The 17,641-nt window shown below is 44.5% G+C and overlaps 1 protein-coding gene across 1 annotated transcript in view; it reads right to left on the bottom strand.

Annotated features, from left to right (window-relative positions):
* Positions 1–15,819, bottom strand: part of LOC119179638 (uncharacterized) — a 39,322-nt gene extending 23,503 nt beyond the window's left edge. The window contains exons 1-6 of the mRNA XM_037430759.2: positions 15,665–15,819; positions 12,027–12,193; positions 9,857–9,996; positions 7,767–7,835; positions 5,498–5,658; positions 2,670–2,771 (exon numbers count right to left, since the gene is read on the bottom strand). Coding sequence (XP_037286656.2) covers positions 2,670–2,771; positions 5,498–5,658; positions 7,767–7,835; positions 9,857–9,996; positions 12,027–12,193; positions 15,665–15,762 — 737 coding nt within the window. The 5' untranslated portion in view covers positions 15,763–15,819. The remainder of the gene's footprint in view (positions 1–2,669; positions 2,772–5,497; positions 5,659–7,766; positions 7,836–9,856; positions 9,997–12,026; positions 12,194–15,664) is intronic.
* Between the last annotated feature and the right edge of the window lie 1,822 nt (positions 15,820–17,641).

Here is a 17,641-nt window from a genome sequence, read left to right as displayed (position 1 = left end):
ACTTGTAGCGACCGTGTCTGCTGTGTTCGTTCACTCCAAGAGCGTAGCGCTCGCCATTTCGCGACCCCGCACGCCGTAGTGGAGGGCTACAGAAATTTTGACCACCTGTGGTCCTTCAACGTGCACCCAAATCTCAGCACTCGGGCCTACAGCAGTTTCGCCTCCATTGAAAACGCGGCCACTACAGCCGGGATTCGATCTTGTGACCTGCAGTTCAGCGGCTGAGTACCTTAGCCACTAGACCACTGCGGCGAGGCAGTGCAAATATTTTAATGTGGAGTGTTAAGAAAAGAAGTAAATTGGGGCTTGCTGAACAACACCATTTGCAAAGCACAAATGATGATAAGAAAACACTAGTACCAGACAAATGAGGTTATGGAAAAAAAACAGTACAACAAGGGCGAACTAAAGAGGGTCAATTACTTTAAAAAAAAAAAAAACAACTCAATTAGGAAGCCATTACAGAATTTAACTGCCGACATGGAGTCTCTAACCCACAATACTGGCACTGGCTGCCGCTATTATGCCCATGTTCAATATATTATCGGCTGAATGTTTGCCAGTGTTGTCACTGCATGACATGACCGGTTACCACATGCCTGCACCACAGTTCCCCTTAAAAAAATAACAAGCAAGCCGCAACAACAAAATGTTTAAATTGAAATGTGTGCATGCAGGGTCAAGTGATAATAGCACGATTGCTACCATTGCAGTGATGCTACCATTTCACAACATAACATCAACGTAGTTCTTTCGAGCCATTCTGTACATATGGCTCATTTTCACAAGTTTAATTTAGCATCAAGAGCTGTAGACTGATTGTTCCTTTCATATGTACATGTTTTTGTGATGTCAAGGGCAGTATCTCAGTGTCGTACAGTCGAACCCCGCTGCAACGAAACTGACGAGGCGCGGAAAAAATTTCGTCGAAGCGAAAATTTCGTTGAGGTGAAATAAAAAAGTATAGTTGATATGAGCTAGCAAAACAAAGGAACAGTTGTTTTCAAAATTCAAAAAATGTCCACTGCTTCCTATTCTTTCCCAGCAGCGTCACGACATGATTCTTACACATGGATAGCGAGGCCATGGTGAAAAGCACGCTGAAACAACGCCTACAACTGCTTTCTTGAACAAACCAAACAATTGCATTAATATGTTAACAGCAGCGGCTATGCACCGCCAAAGTGTATTCGACAACGCAAAGATGGAGGCAGTGCATCGTGAAGCGGTGACTTTTGCCTTATTTTATGCCATTCTTATCACACATCACTCGCGGCTAGCTGATTTTGTTGATAATGCGGACGAACAGCCACTCTGATGAGTTACCACACTGGCCAAGCGGGAACAAGTACTGGCATCGGAAAAGGCATCTTTCGCGCTTGCACCCAGCAGCTGCGTGAAGGAAACCATGAACTGAGCGACTGAGTTTCAGCTTTGGATCGTCTGTGGCGTCTGCGGCTCAAAAGCAAGCCAGTGGCTAAAGCAGGACAGTCTCATTGCTATCACTATCGAGCAATGGCGGCACCCATGCTTGCTGAACAGCGGCGGTTTTTGGTGGTGCCAATGCGTGTTTTAGACTTCGTTCACGCATTTTCAGGCTCTGAAAACGCATTGAAATATTAAAGGTTAGGTTTATTGCATAGAAATAAGTATCTGAGCCTGGGATTGCATCGTAAAATTTCGTTAAAGCGGGACGATCGAATAAAAAATGTTTGTTGTGGTGACAATATTTATGCATTGACTCCTATGGACTGCTGATGGGGAATCCTGAATTTTTCATTGTAGCGAAAATTGACGTGGCATTCCTTGTAGCGGAGTTCGACTGTACTACTACTGCTACTAATAATAATAATAATCATATCATTAAATAATTTCATATGCACAGCAATGTGAACCCTAGGGTGATATGCACGTCTAGACAGAAATTAAATTCCCTTATGCTTGTATGTCTGCTCCCCTGTCCAACTCAAAAATTTTCTATACACAGCTCATATAACACACAACCTAAAGAACTCATTAACTCAGGTGCAGGTAACATGTACATTTAATCTTGAACTGTGGCTTCGTGGCAGTGCTGACTTCCCCTGCATGTGCGGTTTCATGGCACAGCAGCTCTAAAGCTGTATTCACACGGCGGACAAAATCGTCATACGACCCCGGGGTCGTGTACTACGTCACCATACGTCACCCGTGTCCCCACCTCGGTCCGCGAGGAACGATTCATGAAACGACGGAAGCCCAACCGCAATAGAGATCCTCGGGAAGCAATGGTGAAATCCTCACTTGTAACGTGAATTCTCCCCTGTCGTATGAATGCTGGCGGTGGAGATATCCGAACTCCGTCACATGACACATGAATGATTTGTCTGTGAGCACTTCTGGCGTGTGAATACGGCGTAAACTGCAGAAAAACCGCCTTTTTTAGTAAGAAAGAAAGGGGGGGGGGGTAGAAACAGTCAAATGTATGTCTGTTCGTTCTGCTTCAAAGACTTTGAAATTACAAATAATTCAAACACTTGTCAAAACAAATTCAAATACCATTTAAGTCGAATATTCTCCGTTATCGAATGTGCGCCAGTCCTTTCATATCACCTTCAGCACCACGTAACTCACCAAGGCTTTGGTTGCGCTGTTTGATTAGTTTCTGAACGATATGAAATGTGCCTCACTTGTCGACTGCCATCCTCCTGACAAGATCGTGAGGCAGGTGCTTCACCAGGTCCCCGTCGACTCGGTGCTGAAATTCGTTGGTGGACGCTCTGACGTTTCGCCTGCATCAGACAGACAGGCATGTGAACTTGCAGCCAGCGCAACTAGCCGAACCGGTGCGTTACATTACACAATGCCGGTGCGCCAGCAGAGATGATGCACCAAATCCAGTCAAACACATGCAATCAGAGACATAGCGAGAGCCACCGCGAAAGTAAAAAAAAATATTTGCACACAACAATGCGCCTAAAAAGGAAACCTGCTATTTCACACACTCAAACCTCATTATAAAACAGTTGCATCTTACACGAAAATAAGTTTGTTACATCCAAAGATTCATTATAAAAGTATATTCCAAACACTATATTTATTGCAAGACTATTGTTCACTTACTTCGTTATAAGCGATATTTCATTATATATGCAGGTTCGTTATATGAAGGTTTGAGTGACAGGAAGTGAGAAAGACCAGGGAAACCAACGAGATCTGTACTTTAGTTGCTAATAACTACCTGAGGTCAGCAGACAATGCAGACAAGAAAATCACTGAGGAAATTGCCTATCCTTTTAAAACTGAACTGTAAAGATAATAATGAAAGAAAAAAAAATATTTCGTTGACAACTGCGAAACAGAACTGAGACTCAATAGTATATTGGTGTCTTTCTAAGATATTCACGACTACTTTTGCAGTTTGGATTGCCCTGCAATCCAAACTGCAGTAAACTCTTGGCAAATCGAAATCGTTCAAACCAAGCTAACGCTCAATGGAACAACTGCTTCTGCAATCGAACCCCCTTAATAAAGACACTGATGTAAGCGACAAACGGGTATAAGAGACACCAGCGTGCCTGCACTGAAATAGGTGTTCATAAGAAAACGCAAACATGGTACCCTGTTTATAAGAGACACCTCATATAAAAGACAAGAACCGCTGCACGGTGCATGTCTTTTATAAAGGAGTACAACTGCGATATGATTTGTTTCACACTTGAAATCTGCACCCCTCTTTATCCCTCACAAATTAAAGTCCTGCTAATCGGAACATATTTTAGGGGCGAAGCTCCTTAGGGCGTGGGCTGTGCGTCCCCTGTAGCCTGTATGTAGCCACCTCTAGTTTAGTTCTTGCAATGTTCACTAGATGGCGGTACCGTCCCCTGTATGTAGCCACCTCTAGTTTAGTTCTTGCAGTGTTCACTAGATGGCGGTACCATCTCCTGTATGTAGCCACCTCTCGTTTAGTTCTTGTAGTGTTTACTAGATGGTGGTACTTGTAGCTGATGATGAAAAGATGCAAGATGTTATAAACTAGAAAGCGGTACTTGTAGTCTATGAAAGACGCGAGATCTTATAAAATAGGAATGATGTCACTTATGGCACGTGTCATTGGTTGAAGGCAATCGTTCGATTTAGTGCGGCGACGTACGCTAGGGGGAGCGTTGTAATAAAATCCGTTCGCTGTTGGCGCGCGCTCGGAGTCGCCGGATGGATAAGGCTGCACAGCGGAGAGAGCGCAAGGCGGCAGCAGCGCGCGCTCGCAGACAGATTTGTGTATATACACACACAGCGTTTCTCACGTCTTTACATGATGATCGACTGGGCGAATTACACGGAAGATTCACAGTTTACCGATGAATCCCTCCGGAACTTCGCCCATTCATCATCATTCACCCCGTGAATATGCCGTAATTTTTTTTTTACAGCGAAAGCTGTTATGAGACCCCAAACTCGGGTCACGCGCAGTTGTCCGCCGCCACTGCCGCCGGTGTCCGTAACCACACCGCGCGAAATTAGACAAAAAAAAACCTAGCACCAATGACACAGTGGGGCTCGAACCCAAATCCGCTGGGTGCCAGCCCAGCATTCTACCACTGAGTTACACCGGCGCTTGTAACTTGTCGTACAACTTGCCTTAGAAAGGCTTGACCTAGCACCAATGACACAGTGGGGCTCGAACGCGGATCTGCTGGGTGCCAGCCCAGTATTCTACCACTGAGCTACACCGTTGATTGTGACTTGTTGTCAAACTTGCCTTAGGCAGGCTTGATGTCGGGAAAGCAATCGCGTTAATACGATCTATAAAGCGTTTGAAAACAGCGAAACAACAACCAGTCGTCGCACAATGCGAATAGCGTAACGAGTGGGCCGTCCAACACTCCAACCGATTATAAAAAGCTTGTTCTTGTTGCTCTATTAACTATGGCACATACCCACTCCAGCCATAATTCCTCATCGTCGTCAGCGACGGCACAAAATTCCTAGCAAGTGTTTAGCGGATACCACGCTTCTCAGAAGAATGACGAAAAACAGCATGGCAAATGCCGGCCTTCTACCCAAAAGTTTATTAATGCCCTAGTGGGTACCAAGCAAGTGTGCTTGCACTAGATACCCAATGAGTGTTTTGAAAAGGCTCTAAAAGGCCACTCTTCTAGCTTTCGCTGTGTCTGTGCTGCCCCTTCCGCGCAGGCCTGGCGTTTTTTGTCCTCTCAGGTTCCATTTAACGAGAGTCTCCTACAAGGTTAGTGTTGTCGCTGAATTGAAGCGAGTGTGCTAACAAATCGAAATAATCTTGCGAAATGCACACAAACTCCGGCACTTTGCATTGTCTTGATCTATGGTCTTGCATCCGTATCTGCGCACAAACCTCCTTTTACAGAATAACATGCTGTCATGTTCACTGCTAATCAAAGCTTCGCAGGTGCTCATCTCTACGTGCAGGGTTTTGAGGCTTCGATGGGAAGTACACACTTGTGAAATAGTTGGCATTTCCATTAGGGAAGCGAGCCCTCACCGGAAGGTCTGAGCCTCCTTCTCGATGCGGCTCACGGCCTGCCCCAGCTCCGACTGCTGTGGCGTCGGGAGGTCGATGCCCATGAGCCGGGCCTCGAGGCAGTGGCGCTGCACGATGCGCTGCTCCTCCTCCGAGTAGCGCTTCTCGTCCTTGATCAACTCCTGCAAAAAAAAAAAAAAAAAAGACATGAGCTTGTATTATTGACGCCATGTCTTCGTGATCTTGTCTTAAAAACCCGACGACTTGGTTCGCTCGGCATTGTGCCAACGCATCGCTTTCGGCCAACAAAGCTGTACACTGTCTCGGGAAGTCCAGTAATGCCAATTCGTAGAGCTCTCCCACTACGGCTAATAGAGTGGAATCTTACACTTTCAGCGTTCAGACGCCGTGGCAATAACGGTCAGAAGAATAAACCTTTGCAACATACATTATGATAGTCTATAAATGTGCTAAACGTACGTATTTTAATTTCAGGGTTTCGGAGGCCATCGGAGGCAAGTGCAAGTGCGAGAATAAATTGCAATGTATTTTACAGCAGTTACTAGCTATGATTATTTGCAACCAGCCGTGCTTTACTTTTTTACAAATTTCCGAACCAATTTCAACAAAGCACTCCAACTACTACACGCTATGGTTATCTGCTGTCAACAAATATTCCTAAGAAGGAGAAAAAATACCCTGAATTTCCTACCTGAACACTCCACGCCAGATGTCTTGTTAAATAAATACGGCACTGCCTCCAGCAAAGCAATCGTGCATCTCAATATATTTCCAAGAGAAGCGATATAGTCAAACATTGGGCAACAAATGTCCTTATTTTATCATTCGCGCAGTGTCTGTAGCCTCTTTCTTACAAATAATGCACAAAAATGGCGAAAGAAAATTGTGCCTCTGAACGAGGATGCCATGTTGCAAGAAGATCAAGTGTGGATGCATAGTGAAGTAAAGACCAACATATTTCTTGCTGACATTAGCATACCGTATTTACTCGCGTACTAAACAAACTCACGTAATAAATGTGCCCCCAACTTCAGTTATGAAAATTTAAATTTTTTTTCCTTGCATAATAAACGCACCCCTACATTCATCCACTGCAGTCCCATTAACCGACGCCTGGCGCCTCCTCAACTGTTGGATCTCTTCCATTTTTTTTATTATTTTGCCAACACCTTTCGGCCACCTCGGCTCATGCCCTCCACCTCCCACACCCTTGCCCGTTGCCACATGTCGTATTGTTTCTTTCTATCTGTTCGCGCCACGCCCCCTGTCTTATCTGTGCGCCATAGCGGGTCCACGAATGATGCGAGTGTAGAGACATCGTAGCTGATAAGCACACAGCGACCGAAGGTCATGAAACTGCCCGCGGCTACCGGCGGTCGCTTCCTGCAAATACGAAAAAGCTCAAGCACGTGCACGCAGTTTTCGAGCGACGACAACAGGATTTGCTGTCGCGAAGGGTCATTCGTCGCAATCACGTCGCATGTTTCTGGAAAAAAAAAATAAAATCGCTTGTCCTCCAGAAAATATCACGACGATTCCTGCAACATGGTAGCACCCCAAATTCTCGCTTCGCTTGTCACTGCGTAGAGGAGCTTCTCACGTAGAAGCGAGGAGGTGGCCGTATTTTCTCTTTAATCTTATTATCGACGGTTCGTTTGGATGCTCTGGGGCAGCTTGCTGCAATGTCGGTTACTTGCTACAATGTTAACGACGTCGTCACGGTCGTTGAGCGAGGTTGCCGCAAAGTTGGCAAAGTGGGTCGTAGAATTGTAGCGCACGCTTTAGGGCGCCCCTCGATATCACAGCAGGTACCACTGTTGCGGCTAAACGATTGTATGAAAAGATAGCCGCAAACCGCTTTTATGGCGTGCGCGGGCAGCCCAGGGACAGCTTGCACAGAACAGAGCCTTTAACCACCAAAGTGGAGTGAGGTGCAACAAAGAAGCTGTTTCCAAACAGTGTACGCGTATGTCAATTGCAAAAGGCTAAGCGATCTAACTTTTTTTTTGCACAACTGCATTTGTTGCTCCTCCCAAAAAAGTTTTCGGAAAATACACTCTGCGTAATAAACGCACCTTCCAACTTTGCTTCGAATTTTTAGAAAAAAAAAAAGTGCATTACACGAGTAAATACAGTATAACAAATCCATGCTCATGATATTTTTTAACTGTGCCACTTCCCTATAACAAAGCTTGGCAGTACTAAAGCTTCTGTAGGGCGTGCACATAAGGTGCACACAAAGATGCAGACATGTTCAGGCCCCACTCACCTTGACAGCGTGGTACATGGGAAGGCTTTGGTACTGCCTAGACAGTGCTCGGTGTACGCGTGCCTGTAGCTGCAAAAGACAGGAATCAAACCTTAGCTAGGACTACGTGCAAACTTCACAGATAGTTATGCCTTTATATGAAACTTCTATTAGTATTTTTTATTATATAAAGCTTCGTTTACCTCTTTACCCACTTTCTGTCTGCTGGTCTTCTAAGTACCACACAACTACTTGGCTGAGAGCGCCAGTTAAAAAAACATCAAGTTTCAGCGCAGCTAATGAAAGCTGATGTTCAGTGAATAGATCTATGTATGATCGGCCCTTTTTCTTCTAACGTTTATGGCCGAATAATTAGCTCACAATTAGATATGATGCTAATAAATCTTGCACTATTAAAACTGCTTTGGTGTCTTTCCTGTCACTTCGACCTACTGCTAGTGCCTCCAAATCAGAAGCATCAATAAATATGAGCTTTATAATTAATTTGCAATGAAAACCATAAATGAATGCAGGCATAATACGCATATTCAACTTATTACTTTTTGCCCAAAACAAGAGGCGCTGAATCCTGAAAAAGGTAAAAAAACATAACAGCGAACATATTACCAAAGTAAGAAATGGTGTAATTTTGTACTAGTGTAAAAACATTCCCGCAAACACTTTTGGAATCATTTCCCGAGAGGTGTGTGTGTGTTGTGATGCCAAAATGCAAGAGGTAGTCCACGCAAGAGAATTGTAGCAATACCTCAGTACTAGCACCATCTCACTAGATTGTATGATATAGTACTACTGTTCTCTGAATTGCTGCAGAGAATGCTCCCAATAAGGCTTCTATTGTGACGGACAGCCAACTGCTGTGCTGGAAGAGTGCCCACAATTTCTCGCACCTGCTCGCGCTTCTCGGGGCGGCGCAACACACCTATCATGCACAATCAATAAACAGCAGATTGGCTAATGAGACATCATGAGAAGTGCATGCAGAGAGGGCACTTTTTTCAATGGAATGATTTGGCGGACTCCACTACAGACCTACACTTCTGGGCACAATTTCGCTCATTCTCCAACAATAAGATGTACCCTATTTACTTGTGTAATCCTCGCACCCCCAATATTGCCCAACAAAAATACATTTTTTTTTCCCCGTGAGTGATTATCACATTCTCGAAAATTGCAGCAGTAATGTCGTCCGCTCCTTTCAACCACCGATGACGGTAATGCACGACAGCCTGGCGCCACCTCGTAAGCATCATGTATACTATCGACGCACGGAGTTCCAATCCAACTCAAGCCAAACCAAAATGGCAAGTGCCCATTGCGGCGTGTTAGTCTATGTTGTGTCCGCTGTGTGGTTACGCTATGGGGTGATTCTGGAGCTACACGGCTGATTTTAGGTTGAAAACGATTGATCAAGCACTAAACAATGACAACAGAGTCACCAGTAGACACTTTGGATTCGACGAACTTTGTGCTCGCTACTGGTGACAGCAGCATGGGCAGCTGAAAGCCACAAGGACACACTGGGCTGGGCGCTGGGCTTTCTGTGTACATATGCTACGCCCGCAAGATTTGCGTACCGTATTCTAAAACCTTCTACTATTTGCTCGCAGCTTTCATGTCTCAAATAAATCTTGCCTTGCATTGAATCTCGTGGTTTTATTGTTAAGGTAAGTTTTAATAAGTACTTCTCAAGGCATGTAATTAGTTGCTAGCGTGAGAATCCTCATTTGTGGCTACTTCGTTGTTGTTTTTTTTTCGCCCTGTACGTTTTTGCGGAAAATTTTGCTCACATATTTCTCGCCAAGCCCCCCCCCCCCCCAACTTTTCATCAATTTTCCGTGAAAAAAAAAAAAGTGCGAGAATTATGTGAGTAAATATGGTAGTATCACCTGATGTAACAGCGTTACAGACCATCCAGTGACTGCTGCAATGTCGTTACTTCTCGTACTTTGGCCCTCAAGTTGGTACAATACAGGCAGGCAAAAAAAAAATACGATGTTGCGGTAGAAAGGGGAGTGGCTGTACACTAACAACATCTGCCTAGTGATCCGCGTTGCGAATTTGACTGGGTAGCATGTGCGGGTCGAACTAACCTTTTGGTATGCCTGGGCGATCTGTTCCGTCTGATTGACCAGGTACATGAGGCGGAGGGCGCTCCAAGCCGACTCCAAGGGGGCAGCCAACCTCTCCAAGGGCTCCATGACGGACTGAAAGGTCTTCACGTAGGCTCCATCTGAAGTATAAAAGGATTAGGATTACATTATTGCAAATGATTTGCACTTGGGTCAAGTTGCTATGCGTGTGAGGGTGCATACAGCAGATCACATCAGACTTTTCTTTTTTCAATAAAATCAATACACTCAAATTATATTACACTCGGACCTCAACATAATAAACCTGCATATAACAAAATATCGGTTATAACAAATAAAATCATAAGCTAAAAATACAAATAGTGCTAGGAATATACCTTTTTAACAAATTTTCGGATATAACAAACCTTTTGTGTGAGATAGTTATAGTGAGGTTTGAGTGTAGCTTAAACAAAGAAACGAAGGGGGATTTAAGAGCCCTTTTTTTTTCTTAGACACAACCAATTTGAGACTAGCTTGCATAATTTTTTAAAGTTCGGCTCTGATCACATACTGGTTTGCCTAAATTCATTGTGAGAGCGCAACGTATATATACCACTGCCACAGTTTTGGTAAGATCACAGGCTGCTCAAACACTGAAGGATAGGGAGAAGTAACGCGCATACTTTTGTTTCCACCTCCTTCAGTTTTTGTCATATCGGTGTAATTTCAACTCGAACACTTACATCAGAACCAATACCCGTAGCCACTTGATTCCTAGTGACACAACGCTATCATCTTGAGTTATTGCACACACCTGCTGAAATGTTAAAAATTTTGATGCCTTGCTGCATTCTGTGAGTGCAGAGTACATTTTAAGCAGAAACATATGTAGGCAGGTGCCTTTTGACCCGAATAACCTGGCACTAGATTTGGTATGTGGTCTAAATTTTGTCACAGATGTCCCTTCACGAGCAGTTTTGAAAGGAGCCCTGAACAATCTTTCTATGTAACGATTGAATAAGCTTAGTTGTCATGATAGAAGCATGATAGAGGCGTAAAAAAAACAAATAAGTGGTCGCCGTGCGGGGGCGATAAAGGAAAAAACTGAAGTGTGTGCGGGCGACGCGTGCCACGGTGCGCGTGCCGGGGCTCGAGACAGCGCAGCGGTCAAGGATAGACGGTTCTCGGCTGGACGTCCGGTCCGGGGAACTAAGCGAGGTCCTCCAGGCGCTACCGTTTCTGTAATCTAGCTGGGGACTGTCCCAGGGACCAGGCGAGGCACAGGGGTTCCGGCTGGTGTTCCTGACTTCTGCAGGGCAACCGTGACGAGCGAGGCCTGCATTCCGGCTGCGCAGCTGGCCCAGGGATCTGACGATGTCCCCTCGGCGATCGAGCGTGTTCCGTGGGTGGTGGACCACTGCTGCTGAAGTCGTTCAGAGGTGCTGAGACGACCCAGGCGTGGTCGAGACAAACGTGGATGCCAAGCTGCCGAGCTGCTGTAGCAGAGAGCTGTGCCTTAGCGAGGGCTGGCACGCGTGAGCGACGTCAACCTGCCAGACAGGACATCGTCTTCGAATGGCGGGCATCGACGTCCTTCAACGACCTCAAACACGGCGAGAACATTCTGAATTCAAAAGACAATTAGCGCAGTTAAGACTGCATATATTAGCGTAACTACCACATTGACCATTATTAGATCATCTTTTTATGTAATATATGTTTTTGTGCGTGTGCACTCGTGGCTCGACTCAGTTCATTGGTGAGTGGTCCTGGGCCCAAACCCTGATGTTACGTCACATTAGTATTGGAGTTTTTTGCCTCGCAAATTGATTGCCGCAAACTGTTTTTGAACTTCTCAGCAAAGATCACAGCTACTCAGTAAGGGATTGCAGGGGGGGGGAACAAGTTATTTAAGTGAGCATCATGTCTTCGAGCAAGCGCGACGAACTGCAAGCGCTCCTTTCTGCTGCAATTCCTGTGAGCCAGTGCGGCTCACTGCATAATGTTAGCAGAATATGGAGCGCTGATGTAACTTGGGTGAGGGGTAGGAGGGGAGGCAGGCACAGGTATGACTTAGGGGGTGGGGGGGGCAGGTCACCCTTATGCACCCCCTGCTGACCCCCATGGTGGTGGATTATGGCTAACAAGCTTTGACCCCCGCCTGTGGTGGAACTAACAAAACAAGCACCTTGCAGTTGCTCTTCCAGTTGGGACACCCCAACCTCGAACTCCACGAGCAGCTTGCCGACGGCATTGTAGCACTGCACTCCCGTGAGGTGCGCATACTCTGGTGGCTCAGCCGTGAACCGCAGCAGAGGATTGGTGTCGGCCGTGTCCTCGGGCACTTCAGGAACTCTGCGTCACAGGAAGCCAGAGATGAGTTGAAGGGACACCAAAGTCAAATAACAATTTATGTCAGAGTGAAAGCTGAATGTATGACAACATGTAAAACAACAATAATATCAACAGCAGCGACCTACTTACCGAGAAATTAGGCTAAATGCACGAGAACACATGCCACGAGTAGGACATTCGCAAAATAATCCCGATGATGTCAGAATTACCGCCTATAATCAATCTCTAGTAATCGAACTAGCTGAACTAAATAAAAAAACTTCCGTGCATCAAGAGACTTAACAAAATGCTTCTTGTTCGTTTCTGTTTGATTCATAGAAAAAAGAACCGCTGAACATTACAATGGGAAACGGCGTGAGTGGTTCAAAAGTTCAATTTTTGCCTGGACAGGTCGTGCCATCTAGTGGGGCCCAGTTGAACCAAGCGCCCCTGCCATCTAGGAGGCCATGGCAGGATATTCTTCAATGGCGTTGTTACTACTGTGGTTCCTAATATTTTCGCTTTGCTGCAACTGGTGCCAGCGGCCGCAAAGAAAAGCCGGGCAACATTGAGCAAGGCAACAGTGACGTGAAAGTTTCCGCTTAGTGTGGGCAATTTGAAGTGTGCTTACCTGATGCAGACCACTAAATTGTGATCTTATTTCAAAGTAAGCACTTCCCTGGGTCAAAAGTAGCACTACAAGGTTTCGGGACCACTATTTGATCAAAACACCGACTTAATAGTTGCCTTTAGTGTCCGTTCAAAGGAGAGAGTTGAAAAAGACAATGCGATGGAGAAATAGACACAGCTGTAAATGTGCAGACACATTGACACACCATTAGATGCCCCTCTCGTTCAGTGCTGCACCTGTGCCGTTCTACATTTGCGGGAAGCTGTGCTTACAGATTATATTGTGTATGCTAATCAAATAACCCGCCAATATGTTTTCGCGAGAAATACAATTTCTCACTGGTATCAGTAAATAACCCTAGCAGAATTCACTGAAAAAGATATATTAACAGCACTGCTCTGGTCACAAGAGACCATTCGGTAAGTTGGAAAAGCCACAAAATGAAAAGTATCAGCAACAACGTTGCCTTAGAAATTCCTGTACCAACTCACTTGCTGGTTTTGAAACGATATACACTATGAATTGCATGTATGATCCTTTGTCATGCTTTTAATCATTCTTGGCCCTTGCAACTGATCATTCTTAGTCCATTTAATGTAGAATATTTTGGGAAGGCTTATACCCGTGCCACACGGGCAGAAAAAATGGCATTTACCCCCGAATGCCTTCAGATTTATTGCCATTCGCGCGGTGCCACACGGGCGAACAAAATGGCATTCATCCGAATGCCATTCGAATGCCATTCGCCACCAACTGCCTTCGCCAGAACTCAGTTGACTGATAAATGCCTACTCTCGACGACACAGCTCGCGAAGTGCGATTTATCTGAAAGTATATAAAACAAATCATATTTAGCTAAAAATGAAATTTCCCGTCTTTTATTTGCACTAAAGTCTTAAAAAGATGCTTTGAACGTTATACGAAGAAAATAAAGTATTGATAATGAAACGCTTGTCAATTTTAGTGTCTATTTACGCTGCGGATCTGACTAGTGTTGGCTTAGGTTGCTACGGTCGGCTGCAACGTTGTAAAACAAAGCAAGAAACTAAAACTTAGACAGCGTAATACGCTTATTTCTGCATTTGATGATTATCTGATGTGTATGAAGCTTGTAAATGCTTCTAAATTTTTTTTATTGCTATTCACTCAATGCTCACTTGGAAGGTGCTGTGATCGACATCATCAAGTCAAATGTCATTCGCTTTGGACGTGTAGCAGCGCCGGCGAAACGAATGTCATTCGGAAACTGAAGGCCTTCGCCACCAAATGTCATTTTCTATGCCCGTGTGGCACGGGTATTATTCATCCAATCAGACCTAAATGTGATAAAATACTTTCGAATATATGATGTGGCACTCATATGCTGATGCACTAGCTCTGCAAAAAAAAACAAAAAACAAAAAGAACCTTCAACCTGCATCTTCAATTTTACTAAGACATCATGGTGGAATTGATGACAAGTGAGTTGTCAACACAAACTGTGCTTGACTTCAGTGTCCTCCTTAATTTACTTAGTTTTGCATCTCTAGGAAACTCATCCATGGCTCTAGCACTGAAACCAAAAATCGACCATTTAACTTTATGCACACCTTTTCTCGTGAAACATGTGCACCCATTGTATTGTATTGTATTTTTTGTAGTCCTTTTTGGATCTAATAAGAAGTTGATGACCACTGAGTGTTGGTTGAGACTCGCACTTTCGGCGTCTCTCATAATCATATGGTAGTTTTGGGACGTTAAACCCCACATATCAATCGAGACTCGCATTTTCATGCATACCTTTGCTAAAATATTACCTTAAATGTCATTTCTTGTTCGACAGTGACACACCTCTTCGCACCTCCATCCTCATCTGAACTGTCATGATGGATGGATTTCTTAAATCTAAGGTGACGCCAAAATCAACAAAGCCAGCAAGCAACCAGCTGACCTGGACAAGAACCTCAATATCGCCAGATTGACCTGCGGTGCAACGTCACATTGCCTAGGGCGTTTGAGTCTTTCGGGAGGCTACAGTTACGGAACCCAGTAGAGAGAAAATTTCTGGCTAATCCTCAGTAGTTGGGATTTTCTTTTTCAGAAAGGAGGTGTCAACACCCCCTCCTTTCCAACCACGTGTCCCCAGGTTCTACCAATGCCTGAAACTATAATCTGTATTACGGTGGCCACTGGTCAACCCATTGGTTCGTTGGCTGCCAAATGAATGATTGACCGTAATGGTTGCCGCGATACACATTATGCAGGGGTGATATTAAGACATTAAATACGGCAGTGCGACTGCTCGTGACGGTGAGGACTTGAAGGTCAACCACGGCGTGTTTTCGCTGAACTGTTGCAGGCGCCGACGGCATCGCCTCGGGCAAGTTTCGCCTTCGGTCGATCGTGGTCGACGTCGCTACCAGAATAACCATGCCGCACATCATAATTAACATGACTGGTAAAACAAAAAGCGATATGTTTAGTCAATATACCCAGCAGCATATTAAGGAAATCTTATAGATACAATTGACCTAATATCGCAAGCAGTTACCGCGCTGAAGACCGGCATGCGAGTGTTTTGTGAAGAACTTTCGGTGGACTATCCGACGTTTCACCGGTCGTCCTTCCATTGCGACCCGGACATTCCGGTCAAGGACCGAGTTCTGCGTATAACTAGGAACAAGGTACTTAATTCCACTCAACTACTAACACACGGAGTGCTTAGTTGATAGAGGCGTACTAACAATAATGTTCGATTTCTCCCGAGAGACGCACAAAACTGCGCCGCTTTTCCATCTCTCTCGCGGTGCACTGACAATCGGGTCACCGGTTCGACTCGGTGTACGAAGTCAGATTGCGTTATGAAACTCGCGGACACTCACAAAACGATGTACTTGTGGCGTTTCTGCGGTCCAGCGACGCCAAATCGCCGCGCTGCCGCGGTCAAGGCTCTGCGCGATGACCACATGAGCGCGGCCATGTTTTGAGTTTGAGAGGTCGGCAAGTTGCGGCAAGTCGCAACGTCCGAGTGATCCCGTTGTAAACAAAGTGACAGTTAACTGCTTCGCTACGGTTTGCAATTATTTACTGAAGCTAGAAAACGGGTGTATTTGTAGAGATATTTACGAATCACATAGCGTTGAATAGCTGATGTCTCAGTCTACACTCAAAACCTGTCTGAGTAATAATTAGTAGTCTCGGAGGCCATGCTTTTATGTGCTTTATGATTCATTGCAGTTTGGAGCATTGTCAATCTTGAAGGCACGCAATACGGTCTTAGCCAATAATAGCCGCTTTCTGCAATATAGCTAATAGCCATTTTACAGCCGTGGCGATCCGTAGCTGCCATAACAATCTCGCGAGTTGCGAATGCAGTGCGATTTTGTAGTGTCCTGACCATGACCTACTACACTCCTGACCTGTTCAGATAGCGGGGTTCCTATGGGAGCGCGTGTCCCCGCTCTCGTTCAATCGCTCGCCGTAGGTGGCGCTACCTATAACCTGTTCGTCTGCTACTGTGCGGCCGGCAGGAGGGCGACGGACTGATACCATGCGTCTGCTTCTGTGACAAACTGCCTATACGTGTGATTGTTTTTTGCTGAAAAGGCTAACGTGTGCTATGTGTTACATTTTAGTAGTTAGGCTATACTGGTTGATTGACTTCTAAAGCTGTATATTTGCGTAGAAATGTCTTGCTGCATGGTTGTTTTTGCCATTCCAGCCTAAAAAAACTTCAATTTAGTATTCATAAAGCTTTTGACTAATAATGTACTCATTGGTAATAGAATATCAAACTGATTTTAGGTTGTTTAGGACGCGTCAGGTGAAACGCAGTGCCCCTGTTGAGCACTTACCTTGGACACTCGCCCTGGACAGGTGTACACTTGTAGTCAATTGATAGAAGAGAATAATGCACATACGCCCACGGACGCATATCAAGGAGAGACACAGGAATTGAAGCTTTAACTCTTACTGTGACCTACACAACAAAAATTGTGCGTCAAATTTCGCTACGGGAGTTTGTCTGCTGGAACGGGGAGCGCTGGCCGATGCGCGTTTCTATGATTTTATATGTCCGTGCGATGAGACGATATGGTAAAGGCAGTGATGTGCCTATCGAGGGCAACACATTGCGACCCCAATAAAGTTTTTATCGTCATCATTATCATCATCTTGTCGAGCATAGTTAATAATAATAATAATAATAATAATAATAATAATAATAATAATAATAATAATAATAATAATAATAATAATAATAATAATAATAATAATAATAATGTTTTATTTTTCATCAATAGTTTGATGAAGGACAGCGGCAGGTAAAAGCTGCTCTTCGAAAGAGGCAGCTTGACATAGGCCCACAGACGCCTTTAGCACGACAGCACTTGCAAACAGTTAGCAATGTTATCTAAGCAACAATTACAAAAATATCAAGTTCAAATTCTAAAAATAAAAATAGCAACCATGATAACAATGTAGCAACTGCAAAGAAATCTTGAAAACTATACATGTGTATATCGTGCAATTGAGTTCGGGTACAGAGTAAGAAATCTATGCCAGCTTTCACATATTTATCAATTAACGTAGAAACTGTGTAGAACAACCTATCTGTGGAGTAGTTTGTTCTCGAAGTTTTTATTTTCCATGTTTCTTTATGTCATGTTTCGAACAAATTATTTGGCTGCAGTTTCGAGAGGTCGTACAAATAATGTCGACTTTCTTGAAATTGACGCCTGACCACCAATGCTAACTTAAAATCGTAGAGACGATGTAGGGGTGGTATTCCAGCCTGTTGAAACAATTCACTTCTGCGAGCATCATACGACCAGTAAAAAATTATTCTAATATACGTCTTT

This window comes from Rhipicephalus microplus, chromosome 7 (assembly GCF_043290135.1).
Source record: "Rhipicephalus microplus isolate Deutch F79 chromosome 7, USDA_Rmic, whole genome shotgun sequence".
Classification (NCBI taxonomy): Eukaryota; Metazoa; Arthropoda; class Arachnida; order Ixodida; family Ixodidae; genus Rhipicephalus; species Rhipicephalus microplus.
Note: the sequence above shows the minus strand (reverse complement) of the source record. Positions and strands in the feature narration are given on the sequence as shown.